An 18,162-nucleotide genomic window follows, 5' to 3' on the forward strand; every position below is an offset into this window, starting at 1 on the left:
ACACAATAATAGTGTACATGTATCACTGTATACCTACGGGCGAACTATGGCCCATGCAACCTCGCTCTCATCCTTGGGGTAGTATCAATGTGCCACAGCAAATTAGTCACCGACTGTAATCAATCTCGGATCCAAATTAAACTGTGACAACTGCCAGGGGCGAAACCGGGATAATTGACTAGGAACCGAACCCTGTCGGAAAGGTAGTATGACAAAAGGTAAAGATGGAACAATCAAAGTAGTTGGAGGTATCAATCAAAATCCAGTCCTTCTCATGGCGATATTTTTTTGTTGAAACTTGTAACCGAGAAGTCAAAACTTGTCATGCAATTTGTCATTTAATATACAGATTGATAATACATCATGTGCCCCATTTGTATCAGTAACACAACAGAAGCTGTCATGAATGTGCCACTAGTTCTAAAAAGGGGTCTGTGATACCAATTGGAAAGCTCGCAGTGCTCTATGTAACCCACAGATACGAAAAGGCAACGCCTTCTCGTTCTGTAATGGATAAAGGCTTCTCCGCAGTGTTGCTGTCCATGAATGAGGAAAAAAACAAATTCTGAATTGAAGGGCGCCCTCTCCAAAACGAACTGAGGACGCTCGTTTACAGAAGCCATGGATTCAACGTCACAATAATACGGAGCTTCTCGTCAATTCTTTTGCCAACCACAAAATGAAAGCATGGGGGACAAAGTGTATGCTGAAAGTTTTTATTCCAAAAATGGTAGAGATTTTATACAGTTTAATGACCGCTTACTGCGTCGGAAAATTGATTTAATCAAAATAATACTTTGCATTAAAAATACTTAATCATATGCGTATAGCGCCTCCAAACGTCAAAGGGTGTCCAATTGATCCATATCAACAGAACCAGAACGTGTATTATGCGCGGTCACTACAGCCAACCGCCATTATCTAGTGAACAGAATCATTGACAATTCCTCATTTTAGGTAAGTTTTAAGGTTAGCTTGTTCATCCACCAGTGGTCGGTTTTGTGTTCATTTTTGTGTGTGTTAATTAACACACGAAAATAAGTAATTATCGCTCAGTGAACGCAGAGTTTTGGTTGAATATCAACGTGAATAACATCTGTAGGCTATGCACAAAATAATAACCAGCAACTTAGCAACGATGAGGCATTTGCCCGCGGGGTTAAGTGCTGGTGAAGAGGTGTAGGCATTAAATTCGGGTTAAATTCAAGAGAAATACCAACGGACGTACCGTCACAACATCGGAAATCGTAAAGTATAACTGCTTCAGATTATGGGAAGTTTGGTCAGTCCTCTTTTTCATTGGCGATAGCATTGAGACAATAACGTTATGCACAAATAGACCAGCACATGTTGCAGAGAAAACACTCCAAAATAACATATACTTCAGACGGCTACGTCACAAGTAAATTTCCCAATTATTCCCTGCAATATGTTATCACACAGCTACCTGTGTTCTTATTTGTCTTTTTCTCTTTTCTTAATTTACGATGATATAAGCCAGTCTTAGGTGTCAAAATGAAATACTCAGATTTAGTAAAGTCAAAAAGTAAAGTCTGTCACGAGCCAATGTGGCCCATCAGGCCGGCGTTTATCTCCGGTTTCAGTAGCAAGAAACGACTGAGGATATTTCTATTCCCCCTGGACGGGATGCTAGTCCATTGCAGGTTACTCCCTAGCTATATGCCGGTACCCATTTATACTCCTGGGTGGAGAGAGGCAAGTGGGGGTGAAGTGGCTTGCCCATGGACACAACCCATGACCAGCAGCTGGATTCGAACCCTAACCACTAGGCCACACTCCCTTAATACCGCTAAATTAAATTGAGGCTTTAACTTCGCTGGAAGATCATGCTACACCTCTTTGCTGTACATGAAGATAACTATCAGTCAAAACAATCTTTTTAGTGGGTAAACCTAAAATTGGCCTGATTCTTTTTGCATTTTGTCATGCAATAATTTGATGAGGAACTGGGTACGAACCTATAGGTGTGACAGGTGATTTTATTGGGGAGGGGCTTTCTCAGTTTGTTTTTCCCATGCAAACACAACGCAGATAATGAACTAAATTTGGCTCTTTGGAATGAAATTTCAGGACCAGTTACACAAAGTGTAGATAAAAATATCCTTGACCGCCAACTGGCCCTCAGCAGAGCTTTTTTTTTGTTGGACTGCAACAAATAAATGAAAGGATTGCATAAAGCCATGCCTTTTATCGCGGAACAAAGACATTGAATATAGCGCTTACGGTCGTGTGACTATACTGTACAATATTATTGTAAACCGTCACAAACTGGTACAGTTGTGGGTGAATAAGCCCATTGCTGACATAGATGACTTGATAAAACTTGATTCCAAATAGTGTTCTTTGACCAACGGTACATATAGATGTGTGTCATATCATGGCGTATTGCCATTAATAATGTATATCTATCTTGACCTAAATGTGTCAGCTGTCCTATTTTGTTACAATGCATATTGAATTTGACATGGCGAAAAATAGTTCACTAAGGAGATTAGTGGATAAAGGTGTTCCATGTCTGGGATTTACTTGACAATCTTTCTGCAAAATGTGGTGCGTCATTAAACAACAAAATTCTGCCTAGTTGTTTATTTATTATTCAGCCGTTTGTATGAATAATTCTTGTATAAAACTGTCAAAAGTTGCTTAGGAACTCTGCCCGCTTATAATTCAAAGGAGAGTAATCATATCTCGTGAGCAACGTTCTTTTTCATCTGCTTGGAGTTTCCAAAAGGTGACAGAGGTCAAGAGACTTACCAAATAAACTTTGGCAATTGACCAGCGATAACAGTGTTTGTGAACTGATGGCTATTTTTGTTCAGCCAAACCTGACCTCACTCAACTTTTGAGAACTGTTGTATTTTCTTGATTTGGCAGGCAGGGAAGAAAGTTCAACTCTAACCACTTTGCAAAGATCAACTACTCATCGATTTCTTAAAAATGTCGTCAGATTTGATATGCTCTTAGGCCCGCGTATAGTTATACCTAATATGGTAAGCGCGTATTTAACGCCATTATAAGGACGCGCGACTTATCTCTTCCACTAATTTTGTGTGATGGAATTTAAGGTAGACTTTAAGGTAGATATTTACGAATAGGTGACTGCCGTTATCCATGCATACACCACAAAGAATGATATCCAGTGAAGAAACTAGGTTAATTACCAGCACCCGGCGCGCTTCATACAGGTGAACTGAACGAGGGTGACGAAATAATACATGTTGGACGCCAATGTGGGTAAAAGTTCGATGTGCAATAATGTTATCTGTTTCGTTTAAGTGTCACTGGGTTACGATTTGCGTCAGCCGAAGTGTGTATTTAATGAGTCTTTGTTAGTTTAGGCAAACAACTGGGAACAACTGATTTATCGAGTGCGCCCAACCCTGTCCTTTTTCAAGTTATTAAACCAATACCATTGGTGCCGCGACTATAGTTTGGGATCTCAAAGCTAGGTTTCGTCAAAATGCAACACAACATTATCTCACACATTCCTATATATAGTCTCTTTTCATGGTGTTTAAGTCGCGGTTTTGATTAATTGAGATTTTTTTTTTTGCCAAAACGATAAAGAATGCTTCTGGGTGGTCAGAAGTGCCTACACTTTGTTATAATATCAACTCTGCATATCGTAAAATCATGTTCACCAAAAAGGTAAAATATAACATTTAATGTTTCCATAATCGTGTTCATTTATACAGTCAGTTCGAGGAGTGGGGGTTGGGGTATGGGGTTGGGGAGGGTTGGACCTCAACCATGTACCAGCTGACTGACACACCATCTGACTGAGTGAATTGTGTCGTTATAATTTTGCCATAAACTTAGACATTTGTGTCCAACAAAATTCAACTTGAACGAACCATCATCGAAGTACGTGTATTGATCTGTGCCGTATTTGTAAGTGATTGACAAATAGCTAAAGGCCAACCCTTTCTGGTGTAACCGTGAAGAATAGTAGACTTTGTAGTCTAAGTTCAGAAGGGAGCAAAATCCATTGAAAAAAAATGAGCCGGATAGATAAGTACTTTGAAAGTTGATATGAGGGTCACACCATATATCAAAGTACAGCGCCATGTACCATTTATTCACGTGGATATACGAACATTAACATTCGGACGTATCGGGACGGTTTGGAGTGGTGAAGTGTCAATTATTAGTGTGGTAGGTTGATATTTATACTCGGTACTGGTGTAGGAATCTTATTTTATTTAACTTCCGTGGTATAACCAGACTTGTTGGAACCTTTTTACAATTACAGCTCGTAGCAGTGTTTTCGTTCTAGAACTTGAGGGACGACATTGTTGCAACAATGACACTCGAGCCGCAAACGACAGAAAAGAACTGCTACGACTGGAACTTGTTCGCAAAAACACCAGGTTTGAAGGTAAGTAGCTGAACCAGAACTGAGAAGTCATGTGATAACATTGAAGCCTAAAGCCTGATCATTATCATGTTCTTCCATTTAAGAATTTCGTTAAGAAATGTCATCGAGACGCAAACAAATCTCCAATTGCGTATGTATATTATGTTCAAATTTCAGAGGCCCTTTGCGGTTTCAACTACCTGTGCATCCAGCATGTATTTACGTCACTAACCTTTTTTAAACTTTGATGGTCATTTGTATTATGAATAACCGAATAAAGTTATTTAATCCTGACAAGTCCGTTTTCTCAGTTTGATTTTTTTTCTTGTCGGGACAGGAATTTGGTCCGAAGTCCAAGATAGAGGCGGTTGACGGAGGGACGATTAATTATGTGTACCGGATAACAAGTGACAAGAACCCCAAATTGACTGTGATCGTTAAACATGGCGAAGACCATGTTAAGGTAAGTTCTGCTCTACAGGTGCTTTACAGACTCCGTATGTACAAAGTGTTTGGACTTGACGACGTCACTGCACCATGGCCAATAGGATAGATTTTTAAAAAATCAGGTGTTTTCTGTTGTGATGTGAATTCCTTAATGGTTAATTAATTTGGCTACATGAAAAATCTAATTATTTGGCTCTTTTTTTTTGCATTTTTTTGGTGAGTTTGGCACGAGGTTCTGCTAAGGACACATCAACTGCAGCGCGGACTAGGCATGACAACTCTTTCATTGTCATGTGCACAACCATTTTCATAACTTTTTCAACCAAAGCGTGGTCCTCAAGTGTCCTTCAATCTTTGTCATTTACGCCGCTGAGGGGGTATGCATAACTAAGTGCATGCACGTCAGCTTTTAACTATGTTAATTTGCATTTGCAGGAGTTTCCTGTTCATCCCTTACCTAAGGCGAGAACACGTGTGGAATTCTGGGGTATGACGAAGATGTCTGAACTGGTTCCTGGATCCGTACCAACTCCATATCTCTACCACCCCGATCAAAATTATAGTGAGTTAGGTTTCCCCGACATCATTCCTGTGGTTTTAACAATGAAGAACGCGTTTCCCTTGCCCTTCCCAGCATTCAATAAAACCTCCCTTTTGTGCTATTTTTCTTCAGAGATACAAGGTGTCAATTACAATTTCATTAAACTTAGGGATACCCAAGCTTCCAGACCACACATACTAAAATAACTGATGAGTTACTTAAGTTGATGAATCAAAACAGTGTTGAAAACGCCAATCCTACAAAGACATTTTCTCCTTTCCTATACTATGTACTGAAGCATCTTAAATTTAAATTAAATACATCTCAATTTCCTCGTGCGTTTGGAGTTGCTTAGATACTCAAACGTGTCTGGTTTTTCTCGTTGATTCTCGTAGTTGTCATGGAAGATCTGGGTGGCTTCGACATCCTGCGAGACAGACTCAATAATGGCAACCTTGATCTGTCGCTCTTGACTCCGTTAGCCCGAAACATCGCGAAACTCCACCGTTCAACCCACAGAGTCACCACGGATCCAGTCAAACATCAGGAAATGGAAGTATTTTGCAAGTAAGTTGAGAGCAGCTTGTGAAAGTGAAGTTGTAAAATGTCTCATATTTCTTAGACATATTGTTAATATTTCTTGGGAAACATAATTAATCAAAAATAATCATCTTCCCAATCATTTTTGAAGGAAACACTCTTTCGAGACAGCATGCAGCATGCCACTCCATTTGAAAAAAAAATGGCAAGGGAAAAAATAATACGTTCTCATTTTTTTTCAAAATGGGTTTCCTTATAGAAGATTCCATGACTTTACCTTCGTTCCCATATTTTTCCAAGAGAAAGTCAATAATTCCTGGTGTATTCTTATGGGATCCTATTTGTCCGATGCCATGGTATCCCACCACGGATGAATATCATGGTTTTCCAATAGTATCCATTATTTCCCATAATGAAAGACTATGGTGTAACTATGTTGTTTCCTTTAGGCCAAGCGGCATGCAGGATCTGGGAGTGATCCATGTCTTCGTTGACCCCATCGATAGAAAAGGTTATGGGAAGTACGAGAAGGAGGTTGAGGAGTTCTTGAAAGACCCCAAACTCGGTGGTCATTGGGAGAAGCTGAAGAACATCGATAGGACCAAGAGTGACTGCTTGGTGCATGGAGACTTCCACACTAGCTCTGTCATGATCAGGGGCTCCACTGTCAAGGTGTGTTATCCGACAGCTTTTCACAATAATTATGGTATTTCCAATAATTATGGTAGTGCCAATATTGCCAATAATTGTGTTATGGCATTCCCAATAGTTATGGTATTCCCAGTACTTATGACATTCCCATTAATTATTGTATTGCCAATAATTGTGGTATTCCTATTATTATGGCTTTCCCAATAATTATGGTATTCCCAGTAATTATGGTATTCTCAACATTTATGGTATTCCCAATAATTATAGTGTTCCCAATAATTATGGTATTCCGAATAACTATGGCACAGCCGAACTCATTGGGCCCATAAATGGCATTTAATGTTTGTCTATAAATTGAAGAGTATAACCTTAAACTGTTGAAGGATACAGAATGTGAAGTGACTTACTCTTGAAAGAGAATTACGGTTTGAGTGGAACCGGAGGTGTATCCTCAACGTGTAATTAGATCAGGTGATACACCTGGTACCACTGTAGAGTGGTGCTTTCTCCCTTTTACGTCCGTTGAGCCAAGCTCTTTTTGCATCTGCTCTTGGAATTCGATTCTAAATTCATTCTTCCAAAACTGAAAGTACCTACCTTATCCGTTAGATATATGAAGATGGGAATTGTACAATAAGAATGCGATTTTAAATTTAAATTTAAATTTTACTTCAGATTTTCGACTTCGAGTTTTCCCACATGGGACCTGCTGGGAACGATTTTGGCCACATGTTGGCTAATCTTTACAAACCATACCTGGACCACAAGCTGTATCCTCTCAAAGAAGACTCGACATTCCACGAGAGACTAGGCGAGGAGATCTGTGAACTGGGTGAGCTGTTATGGGCAGAGTAAACACTCGTTGTAGTTTTATGCAGAGTAGGATATAGACCCAACTTGTAATCGGAGAGATTCGGGGTTGGTTTCAGACTAGCCCTTTGGTCGTTCCGAATGACTGCAGCAGTAGTTGTTTCCATTTTAATTGTTAATTTATCATGTACACTTGGGTCTAATTACCCATCTTTGGCATAATTTGGCTCGGTGCGACTTTGGAACGCAACTCGTAACTAAGCAGGTGGAAATCACGTGTCCAATTCACATGTCCAAATGCTCCGATACAGGCAACTTCCATACGTTGCCATGCATTCCCAAGTCCCTTCTTAAAAAAATGTCGAGCAGGAACCTGACTTGCGGCCATTTTGAGGGTTTACATTGTCTCCAAAGCAAGGAGATATCTACTGACGTCACATGCAAACTCTCAATAGATACTACCATTTTGTTTCGTTCATCCTGTTTCGTTGTCAGTGTTCGTTCATCCTGTTCCGTTGTCAGTTAAAAAAGCGCGGGCTGGGCTCCTGCCGGAATTTCTTCTTCTTTTTTTCATGGAGGGGTTTCAGAATTTTCTCCTGTGGTTTTTTAATGATATTGTGTTTGTTTGTTTCCTTATAGTGGATATTTATTTCAAGGAGGCTAGGGAGTACCTGAACGATGAAGAATACGAACAGACGGTATCCGAAACGGCTGGATTCGTCGGAGCCAGAATGATTCGAAGGTACGACAAAATAATTATCTGCTATTTTTAGCTTTTCAGCTTCCTTTGGAGAGCAAGATGTTGGGCTTATTTTAAATTGAAAGACGGATATTGATAATACAGTCAAAAGGTATACGCAAAGCTTAATTCTTACAAAATAAAGGCTCGTTATAATATTGGCTTGCCAATATTAGATGCCAATATGGTACTATTTTTTTCTAAAATCTATTGAAGACTGGATAAGGTGATATCCACCAAAACTACACACGTATTACCAAATGTAACTAAAATGCGATAGGAAATCACTTTGTGCAGAGGCTACGTATTGAAAGCCAGCTGTTTTAAGAAGTACCTATTCCATCCAATCCATTAATAGCCCTTGTGCATTGTAACTCTGATGTCAGCCATATATCTCGGGGAGCGAGCCTGACTGACTCTCTGACTGACTAACTGTCACCTGTGAACCGGGCAGTCCTATTGGATAGGATTACCCACAACGTCAATGAACGGGCTAAAATCTGACTCATTGTGTAGAACGGATACATTACAAGATTTTCAGTGATTCCAACTCTTTTCTTACTCTACTTAACATAATACTGTGCGCTGGGACCAGTTTTGCTACGATTACATTATATTGTTTTTCTTCTCTAGGGTTTGGGGCTTAATGGAACTCGGCGAAAGCCCAAACCAGCCCCTGACAGAAAAAGAACTACTCCGAATCGCCTACAAACTCATCTCGGACTTTGAGAAGATCCGAACAACGCGACAACTGAAAGACTACATGTTTGGCGGGAAAGAATAGGGCGCCCTCTTCCACTGAAATTCATGAAAGTGGTTCACATTTTTAATGCGCGATTGTATACTGAAGTAATAACATAGATGAGATTACTGTGAGTGTGTGCTTCGGGGTGTGACAGCCCTCCAAATAAATTTGAAAATTGGGTGATTTTGAGAGCATTGCCCTAGGTATGAGCTTTTGAATGGGAAATGGAAGTAGAAAATGATTCATTGACAGTACATGATCGTTTAAAATTGATTGAAAATTATGCATCCTGCTCCTGCACAGTGTAAATTATATCAGTCTTTGCAAATACAACATAAGGAAAACAACGTGCTCGTCAAATTTATAAAATAAACGAACTATTTAATGTAGGACTTCTTTGCTGTTGCCTTTGTACTACTCTACTCGAACAAAACGTGAAATGTGCACTCTGTGATGATAGAATTCTGTGCAATTCCTCATTATTTTAAATTTAGCACCTCAAAACTAAGAGTAGACGACAATTTAAAACAAGAAATGATTGTGGATATGAGTGCGCTTGGCTTAGTTTCAGGTTTTAGTTTCAGGTTTTAAATAAGTTTAAACTTGAAGGCCGAAGTTTATAAAGCAAATTCTGTATATACATGTAGCTAGAGCCATGTTTCATTCACATCGTTTTCATGAAATCAAAAAACAAACCACACACACAAACATAGGTGGAGGCATTGCCTTATTTTTATGACAAATTTAAAAACAAAGGCATTGCCTTATTTTTATGACAAATTTAAAAACAAGCGCACAGTCGATTAAATAAAATAATGGATGATGTTTATCAATTCATTCTGCAAACAAATCACTTTCTTCTACCGCAATCTGTAAACTTTTGGCCAAATGTGACGTCACTAGTTCCGAATGAAAACCCTACATAAAAACAGCTATTGATTACACTCATCGTGCGTTTACTTGCAACATATTATATTTCTCATTTGAATGATTTTCATCCGTATTCATGGGCGTCGCCGGGATGGAGCAAGTGGGAGGGGGCGCTTTCTTCCTCACCCCCTCCCCCTCCCCTGGAAAAGCAGAACAAAACAAAACAAAAAAAGAGGTGTGAAATCATATTTGCTATTAATTTAACAAAATGGGCGTCTGCAGGGGTGTCAATGGGGGTGGGGAATATGATATTGGGGAAAATGTGCTTTGTCCCCCCCCCCCCCCCGAACAAAATCCTGACGACGCCCATGTTCGTATTTGATTGATTTTGTTGACGATGAGGCATTTTGAATGCTTCATAATAAAGAATATCAGAATAAGAACAGACCACGGTGCTATATTGAGAAGGAATTTCTATAGCATTGTTAAGGAGGAGTATATATGATGAGTTATTTTGGATGGAGCTCACTCAACCTTTTATCGGAAAAATGAAATATTTAAATGTGTGTCCGCCATCTGATGAAAATTGAGCACATAAGCAGCCGGGTGATTATTGAGTTTTTGGAGGATGGGAGAAGCGGTTCGAAATCCGACACTGCTGCATGCTGCACGCATGAATGGCTAGCAAGTGGCTCTTGAGGGCGCTTTATAAGAAGAGCATGGCACACTGCCGGCCTGGGGTTCACTCCAAACCAATGTGAATTTCGCGCCGTTTTTCAAGCGCTTCGGAGCGTTGCACGTCCACGTTTAGCCCTCAGGCTTGGTACCACTGCCAGCGTGAGTACGTGAAGAATCCAAAATTCGTCTGAGCGATGAGGAATCGTGTGAGACGTGAATTTGTCTCTAGTATGCTACAGCTCGAATACCGCTGGCACAGCACAGTTCTTTTTTCCGAGTATTGCACAGTGTTACGCAGGGACAACAAGGTAGGCCTACGGGATTTACATAATAGTCATTCATGATGATGACTAGTGTTTCCTCCTATCATACTCTGCTAAATGGTTTGGAATGGAAAGAATGCAGTTGTCGGGGAGTCCTTTAAGCCTCTGTGGCGCGGCAGACACGCAACATGAGTCAAACTTCAAGTTTGTACAGTAGCTCACCTATACTCCATCTTTTATTTTGATATGTCACATTGTAAGATTTAAAGCTTTCCTTGCAGTGATAGTAGTAAAATTATCCCAATTTAAGATAGCCCTATAGGAAAATATCTTGCATCACCACCTTAGTGTCACGCTTGCACGGCACCGGCGTGAAGTCAAACTGGAAGACGATGCCTAGCGGCGATGTCCAGTCAAAGATTCGTCCAGATTGGAATGGAAATTCCAATGGAATGGAAAGACTGCAGTTGTCAGAGAAGCATATAGTCCTTTGTGGCTGTGGTGTTTACACGTCATGAGGAGTAAAACTAGTTACATTGGCTCATGCAGGAGATATTGAAAACTCTGTATTTTGCTTTGATACGTCACTCGTTTTAAGATTTAATGATTTGCGGTGAAGATTGCAATAGGATACGGCTGTACCATGTAGCAAATCTCTTCAATGAGCTGGTGAGGTTCTGACAAGAACCGGGCAAACTCAACGTTTCGGACGACAGTTTTCTCTGCGCGTCGTCAGGAGACTAGACTGATACTGGCGCAGTGTTGTAGGCCTATTTGAGTGAATATGATGAATATTTCTGCTGACTTCTCGTTGGACAGTTTTTTACTCTTAGAGTAGCCTGGCGATTTTGAACACATCTTGTTTGGGATGGGTCATAAAATCCCCATCAATTCACTCCACCATCAAGGAACACCGCGCCCTCTGTCGTTCACCAACTGCAAATAAATTCGCACCTCATTTTAAGGCCTGCGCACGGAATGAAGCCATTTAACGGAACTGAGCCTTTACACCGACACAACACGATGTAATTTATCTCAACAGAGTAAACAAGCACGGGTCGATTGTAAGGGTCACCGTGCATAATAGTGGTACTTACTGCATGCGTGTGTTTATGCGAGCTATGGTTACCGCTATGGAATTGTTTGCTGTGAATTTCTTATGGAAATATATTCCTAGAAATACGGGAATAAATTTAAAATCATTGAACCATCAGTACATGACGTTAAATACTCTTATAAAATTATAACAAAATACAACGGTAGGTTGAGCCGAATCTACCCAAGCAATTCCTCAATTAATTTTAGCGAAGACTTTCAACAAAACCCGATTGATGTGTTTGTTTTAAATCAGGGTTGAATCTACCTTTCTTAATATGTTACAAAGTACATAACAGGTACAAGATCAAGTTTGGGCAATATAATTTGAAGAGTATAAACCTTGTTTAGTGGCAAGGATGATAATAATGAAGTTTCGAATCATAAACCCCAACACGCATCGCTTCAAGTTCCTTTTCGAGTATACCAGTGGTATGGTATGGTGATAGACCTTTGCCCGATAGAAAAAAAAGGGTTAGGCCTATAATCAGATCAAAACTCTGTCAGACAAGGGTGTTGGCGGTAAGCACGTGAAGAGGTCCAAAATCCACCCAGTATCAGCAACTTATCAGCAGATCCTTGTTCGTAAAAAGCCCTAAACGTCACAAGGTAAATAGACTTTTGCTGGTCTAGTGGTGACAGCGAACCGGATCTCGTATGGGAAACTTGATGCCAGAGATATCACGCGTGATTAGGAACTGCGCAGTTCGGTTTCGTTTCGTGCGTCCATTTTGTTTGCATGTTTTGTGCGTCAAGGAAACCCAGGAGCTAACGAACTGAACAAGGTAAGTTTCTGGTTTTTGGATTTCGGATAATTCCATTATGTTCTTGGAATGTTGTGTTTTGATACAGCTGGGAACCGACTTTTGTCAATAAGTTGCATTTACCTCAAAAGTGTTGATGGAATATTACTTTAATATCGGGGTGCTTAGAAACGGGAAAATCCAAACTAGTTTTGGATCTTTTTGGGAGTAGTTTCGACGTAGTTTAGACGTGTCCAAACGTGGTTATAAGTTGTCTGAAACCACACCAAAAAGATCCCACAATTGGCGAAACGATACCAAAGTTCATGATTAAAGTAAGAATAGCTCTTTTCTTGGCCAGATTTTTAATTTGGACGGAGTTTCCCTTTATTTAGACGATGACAGCAGGACAGCAGGAATTCGGGGTGAGAGGTATTCAGTTCTGAATAACAATACTTTTAAAAACTAATGCGATATAGAATTGTGTACTAATGAATTACGTACTATAAGGATCCTACGATGTTAAAAAAAATATACAGAAAGAGTAATTTGTTTAAAAAAAAAAAATGGCTATTTCAAAAACTTTTGTATGTAATGGCCGGAACAGTGGTACAAACCATTAAAATATAATGTACAAGAAACTAACATTTAAATTGTACCTTTTAATTGACATTTTATCGTTTTTCACCATATTTACTGCATTCACCTATGGTTCATCATGGCTCCTACCTCATACTTTGTCAATTGTTATTGTCTCCATGACACTCATGACAGCGAACCAAAGAAAGAGTTGCTTTTGTTTGTGTGTGGTAAGCACCATCTTCAAAGACTCGACAACATTATTAATTTCTATTAATACCAGCAATTTTAACTGAATCTGTCTAATATTTAATTACATAGACCATACCCCACCTGTTTTCAAATTCACTAAAATATAATTGTGACAATGGTGAATTTAAGTGTCCCTAATAACGGTGCATTAAAATGTTGCCTAATTAAAATGCTCATTTTTGTATTTCTAAATTGCCTGGCTGGCTGTTGATTTTAGCCGCCAAAATTTGACAGTTGACCAACAAGGTGACTTGATGGTTATTTTGGCTGAGTGACCTGGCTGTATTCTGGCTACGATCTTTAAACAAACCATCACTCATGAAAGTTGGTCTTCATCTTAAATCAGGTTTGAGAAGAATGACTCAAATTTGAACCTCAATTAAACCCTTTTTTTAAGAAAAGTTTTTCCTCAAAACCTTTAAAATATGATGTACGAAGGAAATATTGCACGCTGTCTGTGGATGTATGATATGTGTATTGGTTTAATTATTTCAATATGCCCGTTAAATCAATCCCCTGAATACACAGAGCCGTGCATGTTTGTCATACCGCTACCGTGGCGGATTGTTGGACCGTTTGCCAATTTGTTTTCACCGTCGGTTCGTTCTCTGGTATTCAGACCACTTGGGGGACAATTCCATCACAAAGTTAATAATTTACAGTGTACCTGCACGTTCTAGCCACAGCAAAATGAGTTTGTTTACTTAACCTTCCACGTGAGAAATAACTCTGCAAATGCCATTCCGAATTAACAGTTTGCTAAATTGTTCACAGTAACTTGCTCTCTCTCCCTCTAGCTCTCTTTCTACTAAACATCCTGAAAATCTCCACAAAGTAGGTGTTCGGGGTAATAGTCGGTTCAAATTTTATTTGTTGCAAAAATGAAGAAAAACTCCTTACATTGCTCGCCTCTGTAACATATTAAGTCTTGTTTGGAAGCACGGGGGGGGGGGGCAACAAATCAACAAGTTCGATCCTATTCACAAGGCGGAAGTTTTGCGTCGGGCTGATGTAAATCAATATAAGTTTTTGCCCTACACTGACGTTTAAACACTGTTTACTCAGTGTGTTACCTCCCGAGTGAAAGTTGGAAAAAATCACTCAGGTGCACGGACTCAATTCACGACCTCCTGCTTTCTAATGCAGACGTCGTACACTCGACCGCCAAGCTTACGGGGTCGGTTGGCTGGTTCGAATCTGATGGACATAGCAGCGGGTACCGCATTTAACTATTCACAAGATGGAATTTTTGTGTCGGGTTGATTTTTTCCAAGTTTCACTCCAGAGGTAACCCACGGAGTAAACAGTGGTTATACGTCGGTGAAGGGCAAAACCTAACATTGAGTAACTTCGATCCTATTTCACTTAAGTATGTTAATAAGCCTCCGCAGCCAAACGTCTTTGTTCTTTTCTCTCATGCAGATTGGGGTCCATTGTTGCAGGATCTCCGCCCTGTTGAGGGTCCATCGGCTGTTCAGAATGAAACTCTTGCGATCTCTCTCGTCACATTTCTGGGACTTGCAACTCGTCTTCAACTCTCGAACGCACGTATGACGATCATATTCCATTATTTCTTATTTGCAGCAGAAAAAAGTAATAGAGGCAGAACAGCAAGGGAAGTTGTATCGACAACAGCACTAGTTGCTGCATAAGACAATGCAGCAGCAGCATGATAAATGACAGCAACAACGCCTGCAGTAGTGCAGTATCGGTAGCTACAGCAGCAACAGCAACAACAATTCAGCAGCACACACAGCAAATTTGCAGCAGATGCATTCATGCACAACAGCAAAATTCAGCAGCAACGGCAGCAGTATCGGTAGTAGTACATGTAGCTACTGCAACAGCGACAACAATTCAGCAGCACACACGAAATGTGCAGCAGAAGCATTAATAATTAAATGCGGCAGCAACGGCAGCAGCAACAGCAGCAGAATTAGAACGCAAAGCACACCAGCAACCAAAGTGTCGAACGCATTACAGGCTACTGCCTGAGCAATTGTTATACATGTAGCTGAGCACTTCAAAAGCGTGTCCCATTTTCAAGTTTGGCTGGTCCCAGACTCCCAGAGGGTCAGCGTAGTGTCCTCTTTGTACTCATCTCGCTGGCTGACTCACCGAACGATTTGTGTCTTAAACTGTTACCAATCTTATACTGATGACCGACTGTCACTTTGACTTAGACGGTCTGGGTTCAGCTAAACATGGCTTGCTTATAGTCTTGTCTTTCCTTTTTTGCAGAATGTACCTTTTTGTGTGAAGGAAACGACCCGTGTTCCAATAGTAGAAACGTGCTTCTAAATGAAGAGGATAGTAAGTACAATATGCAATTTACGAATCCGGGCACGTGATCACACTTGCACGCTTGCACACGCGATGGCCCCCTTCAATGGTGATAACATTGAGTATGCTATTGTTCAAAGGTACTGCAGTGTGGCGGATTACATGAACAATAACTTGCACGTTATGTTTCGCAATCGAAGGGGGCCTTTTGTGATAGGAGTGACGGCATATAAGCATATACAATATACATGTACCAGGATTCGTCTATAGACAATGTTTCGGAACACCTTGATTGACATTGGAATATGCCTCCTCAGAAATGGGAAAGTGCAGAGAAGAGATTCCCGTATTGCAGACGTTTTGCAGGTCGGTTGACCTAATAAAACAATCAATTGTTTGAAAGATACTTTTGCCAACGTAAAGATTTTAGGCATTGAATCAATAATGTTCATGATACGCTTGGGGATTTATATGGTTGTCTTCCTGATATTTTCCCTTTTACAGCTGGGCCAATGGACGTCTTCCAATTCAGCGTCAACGACTCGAATGCGACAGTCAACGAAGCATGTGTCACGCTTAGCACTGATACAAACTATTGTGATTCATTCGAATTCAAATCTGCTGACAATACGATTGAGCTTCTGTCAACCGCCGCCTCCTTACCTGACATAGAGGTAGGTTTAATTACAACGTTGTACTTTTTTTATTTATGTCACTTGAGCGAAATGGCGTTACGCTTTAAAAAGAAGGCCGCTTGAAATATCCAATTATTTGTTTGCAGATTCGTTGCTGATTTTTATTGGCTTGCTGATTCCAATCAATTAAGGTTACTAAAGGTTTGTGAGTTTAAAAGCTACTATGCTATTGTGCCATGTCATTTCAAACATAATTTGCCGTTATGCATGCGAGTTGTATATAACCTTATAAATCTGTTAAACAAATGAATTATTTTATGTCAACAATACACAAGGTTGCCTTTGTTCAATATAGAAATTTGTGTAAAACTGTACAGGCTGGAGACACCCCCAACCAGGCGGTTGCACTAGCACAGTATGACTTCGTATGCGATCCAAGTACATTTGTAAGTAAACAAACGTTTCAGTTAATTATGATCTCATTTGAAACCATGTGATATACAAGGTCCTATTCATGTCCCGTTGATGCACTTCAAATTGTTAACATTGTCCTTATAATTTTTAATCTTAATATTTTCTTTTCCGCATCGGGAACTAGTTTGTCAACTTCCAATAGCTCGGGGAGCTAATAACAGGGGGGAGGGAAGATGTCATCTTGCAGTGATGTTTTGTATTGTATTGTAAACGTCTGTTGATCTGTGTAATCCTTATTTATTGAAGTTTATTTCAATGATTTTTTTAACATTCATACATTGTACTTTTAATTGTATTTTGATAATAGTTTTGTGTGAGCTGGGATCCATGGATAAATAAGAATGGATCACCCATGGATAAATAAGAAATAAATGAATAAATAAATAAATAATATCGACTGTCTACCCTAAAACCATGTTATATTTGTTACTGTATAGGTTGCATTTCACAAGGTTGGAGAGTGCATCGAGTACATAAGCTTTGCCTGATTGAACCGTAATACTATTTTACTAAGGATATTCAAATTTACTTCTAATTCCCAAAAATTAGCGTAAAACGACTCTTTTTGTGTTCCTTCTTCCAACAGACTGTGGGGATTTATGTCCGGAACAGTAACGACAATCGGGCAAGATTTGAACAATCGGAATACACAACATCTATCCCAGAGGTACTATAAAAGTTGCCTTTCCGTTAATTGCGACTTTTTAATGTCAAATTATTCAAATAACAGCGGATAAGCAAATAGATCGCATTGGGTTGGGGTTGGGCTTGGGGTTGGAGGTGGGGTTGGGGATCGGGTTTTGGTGGGGTCGGGTCCTGGGATTGGAGGTGGAGCTAGGTTTGGGTTTGGGGTTTGCGTTGAGGTTGCGGTTGCGGTTGGTGTTGGGGGTCAGTGGATTGGGTTGGGGTTTTGTTTGGGGTTGGGGTTTGTGGGTTGATAGTAGTTTACTTGTTTCTGTCGTTGTGACTAAAGTTAGGTTAAAGTCTCAAAATGAATGGAACTTTTTTCTTTTCTTTTCTATTGTGCACAGTTGTCAAAGCCTGGATACGTGGTATTTGATGACATCAAGCTGACCGAAGAGGATCGCGTTCAAAGTGCTCTACAATTTAGCCTTCAAGATGGCAATGTAATCTTAACAAGTCGACTTTTCATCTATAACGTCTGAAAAATATTCACTGTGATTAAAACAACATTTTCTTTATTGAAGGAAAAGTTAGATAGAGCTTTGGTCTATTTGTAAAACGTTATTAAGACCAGTGTCGCAACTAAGGCGTTATTTGTAAAGGTGACACTTGGGAGCTTATTTTGTGGAAGACGACTCTCAGTTGGTATAACTATATAAACAAATCTCTCGTTTATCTTCCAAAACGTCTGCGTAAGCTGTACAAGGAATGGGGGGGAGGGGCGTGGAGTGGGGAAGTGGGGCTTGGGAAGGGTG

General features: G+C 40.0%; 1 protein-coding gene across 2 annotated transcripts; it reads left to right on the top strand.

Moving 5' to 3' along the window:
- Positions 1-871: 871 nt before the first annotated feature.
- On the top strand, positions 872-9,962 carry LOC119732574 (5-deoxyribose kinase-like). 2 transcript variants are annotated; one of them, XM_038206141.1, is made up of 9 exons: positions 872-957; positions 4,274-4,399; positions 4,716-4,841; positions 5,261-5,387; positions 5,762-5,933; positions 6,356-6,578; positions 7,233-7,389; positions 8,007-8,109; positions 8,740-9,962. In XM_038206141.1, the coding sequence occupies exons 2-9, from the start codon at positions 4,325-4,327 to the stop codon at positions 8,888-8,890; spliced, it is 1,134 nt and encodes a 377-aa protein (XP_038062069.1). In that variant the 5' UTR covers positions 872-957; positions 4,274-4,324; the 3' UTR covers positions 8,891-9,962. The 2 variants fall into 2 exon arrangements, with proteins under 2 accessions (XP_038062069.1, XP_038062070.1); XM_038206142.1 differs by lacking the exon at positions 872-957 and adding an exon at positions 4,070-4,176 and having other exon boundaries at positions 8,740-8,890.
- Positions 9,963-18,162: the final 8,200 nt, after the last annotated feature.

Source organism: Patiria miniata, unplaced genomic scaffold (genome assembly GCF_015706575.1).
Source record: "Patiria miniata isolate m_02_andy unplaced genomic scaffold, ASM1570657v1 HiC_scaffold_24, whole genome shotgun sequence".
Taxonomy (NCBI): Eukaryota; Metazoa; Echinodermata; class Asteroidea; order Valvatida; family Asterinidae; genus Patiria; species Patiria miniata.

Excerpts from the sequence above, each read along its gene's own strand:
- LOC119732574 (XM_038206141.1), top strand. The coding sequence starts at position 4,325 with ATGACACTCGAGCCGCAAACGACAGAAAAGAACTGCTACGACTGGAAC. Across the intron at positions 5,388-5,761 it reads CCACCCCGATCAAAATTATA|TTGTCATGGAAGATCTGGGT; the intron begins GTGAGTTAGGTT and ends TGATTCTCGTAG. Across the intron at positions 5,934-6,355 it reads GAAATGGAAGTATTTTGCAA|GCCAAGCGGCATGCAGGATC; the intron begins GTAAGTTGAGAG and ends TGTTTCCTTTAG.